Here is a 1819-nt window from a genome sequence, read left to right as displayed (position 1 = left end):
CCTTAAGAAGTGATAGATGTCAACAAAGTTATGCTTATGAAGCTATGGATCTTTATTCGTGATTCAAATAAAATTTGGGCCAGTTTTTTGAGGGCGAAGTACTTCAAATTGAATGGTGTCTTGATTGATTACAAATTGGGTTCCACGGTTTTTCCTGGGATCAGATGGGTTTATGATTTTGTGCAACATCACACTAGATCAATTATAGGTAACGGTTCCAATACTTCTTTATTTTTTGATAATTGTTGGGTGATTTTTCGATTGCAAGAAGATTGGGTATTACTTCCAAAGGCCCTAATGATTTTAAGGCTAAGGTTAGTGATATCATTGTCGATGGTGCTTGGGTTATTCCTCATAACTTGCGAATTTTGCTGGTTCGGCTTAATATTAATGTTGATAATCTGCCTATTATTGGTGGTGGTGAGGATTATAAGGTCTGGGATCTAGATAGCAAGGGGATCTTCTCAGTGAAGTCTGCAAAGGCTGCCATTCGAGAACCTGCTGAAGTTTTGTCGATTACAACTTTGTTTTCCAGGCCAGTTGTGCATCCTACTTTGAGTGCTCAATATTGGAAGGTCTGGGCTAAACAATGTTGTGCTAGTGATGATAATGTTATTAAGAAGACTGGTAGGAGTATGCCTTCGATGTGCCGGTTGTGTAGACATGACTGTGAGACCCTTAGCCATATTACTTGGCATTGCAGATTTGCTAAAAGAATTTGGGCTTGGGCGACACGTATTTTTAATCTGCAACCAAGAGAAGATTTGGTGGCTTCTTATAAGGATGTTAAAGGGCGCAGCAGGATGATTAAAGATCTGTGGTTGGTTGCTAATTTAGCAATCTCTACGGAATTATGGAGGCTGCGCCAACAAAGTTTATTTTGAAGATAAGGAGGTGCGCTGGCTAGGTTTTAAAGGTAGAGTTTATCAAGTAATCAGTGATAACTCAATTCGATTGAAGGGCCATATGTACAATAATATGGAGGATTTCCGCATCTTGAATTATTTCAAGGTGAAACATAGATCTTGCAAGGTCTCTTCTCCAATTGAAGTAAGGTGGGATCCTCCTTTTCAAGATGAGATAATGATTTGCTGTGATGGTGCGTCTCTTGGTAATCCAGGCCCTGCAGGTGCTGGTGTTACTTTTTGGGATGCAAATGCAGCGGTGTTGGGGGCTTTGAGCGTTGGTCTTGGCATGCAGACCAACTATTTTGCTGAAGTGTGCGCAATTATTTATGGGGCTATGTTGGCTAAGAGGTGGAATATGCAGAAACTCTGCGTGCAGTCTGATTCGATGAGTTGCATTCAGGCCTTCCAGAATGATGCTTTTCCATGGCAACTAAGGCAGAAGTGGAGATTAGCTAGGAATTTTTATTCCAGCATTCGTTTTATTCATAAATATAGAGAAGTAAATTTTTCAGCTGATGCTTCGGCAAAGCAAGCTTGTTTGCTAGCTGAAGACATTTTTGAGTTTTCTGAGGGGAGGCCAATCTCTATGCTTTCTGTAGAATGGCCGGGTGAGGTTTATTTCCGTTTTAAATAGGCTTGTTTAGAAGGTGTCCTCCTGGCTAGCTTCTATTTGGCCTAGGACCTGTATAGTTTTTGCTTTTTTAATCTATTTATTGACCGAGTAAAAAACATATCAACCATGTTCTTCTTCACCATAACTAGTTCAAATGACTCAAATGAACTAGTTAGAGAGTTGTTTAATTGTAAGGAAATCTTATATAACTACACAAGACACAATTGAAGCAAAAACGATTTGATTCACTCGAATCGGTTCATGAACTATATAGCCACGGTTTGCATTTAGCATTCCT

General features: G+C 39.6%; 1 protein-coding gene across 1 annotated transcript; it reads left to right on the top strand.

The window, feature by feature from the left end:
* The first annotated feature begins 978 nt into the window (after positions 1-978).
* On the top strand, positions 979-1542 carry LOC113345778 (uncharacterized protein Mb2253c-like). Its single transcript, XM_026589453.1, has one exon. It carries the CDS (start codon positions 979-981, stop codon positions 1540-1542), a length of 564 nt encoding a protein of 187 aa, XP_026445238.1.
* Positions 1543-1819: the final 277 nt, after the last annotated feature.

The sequence above is a fragment of the Papaver somniferum genome, unplaced genomic scaffold, assembly GCF_003573695.1.
Source record: "Papaver somniferum cultivar HN1 unplaced genomic scaffold, ASM357369v1 unplaced-scaffold_83, whole genome shotgun sequence".
Taxonomy (NCBI): domain Eukaryota; kingdom Viridiplantae; phylum Streptophyta; class Magnoliopsida; order Ranunculales; family Papaveraceae; genus Papaver; species Papaver somniferum.
Note: the sequence above shows the minus strand (reverse complement) of the source record. Positions and strands in the feature narration are given on the sequence as shown.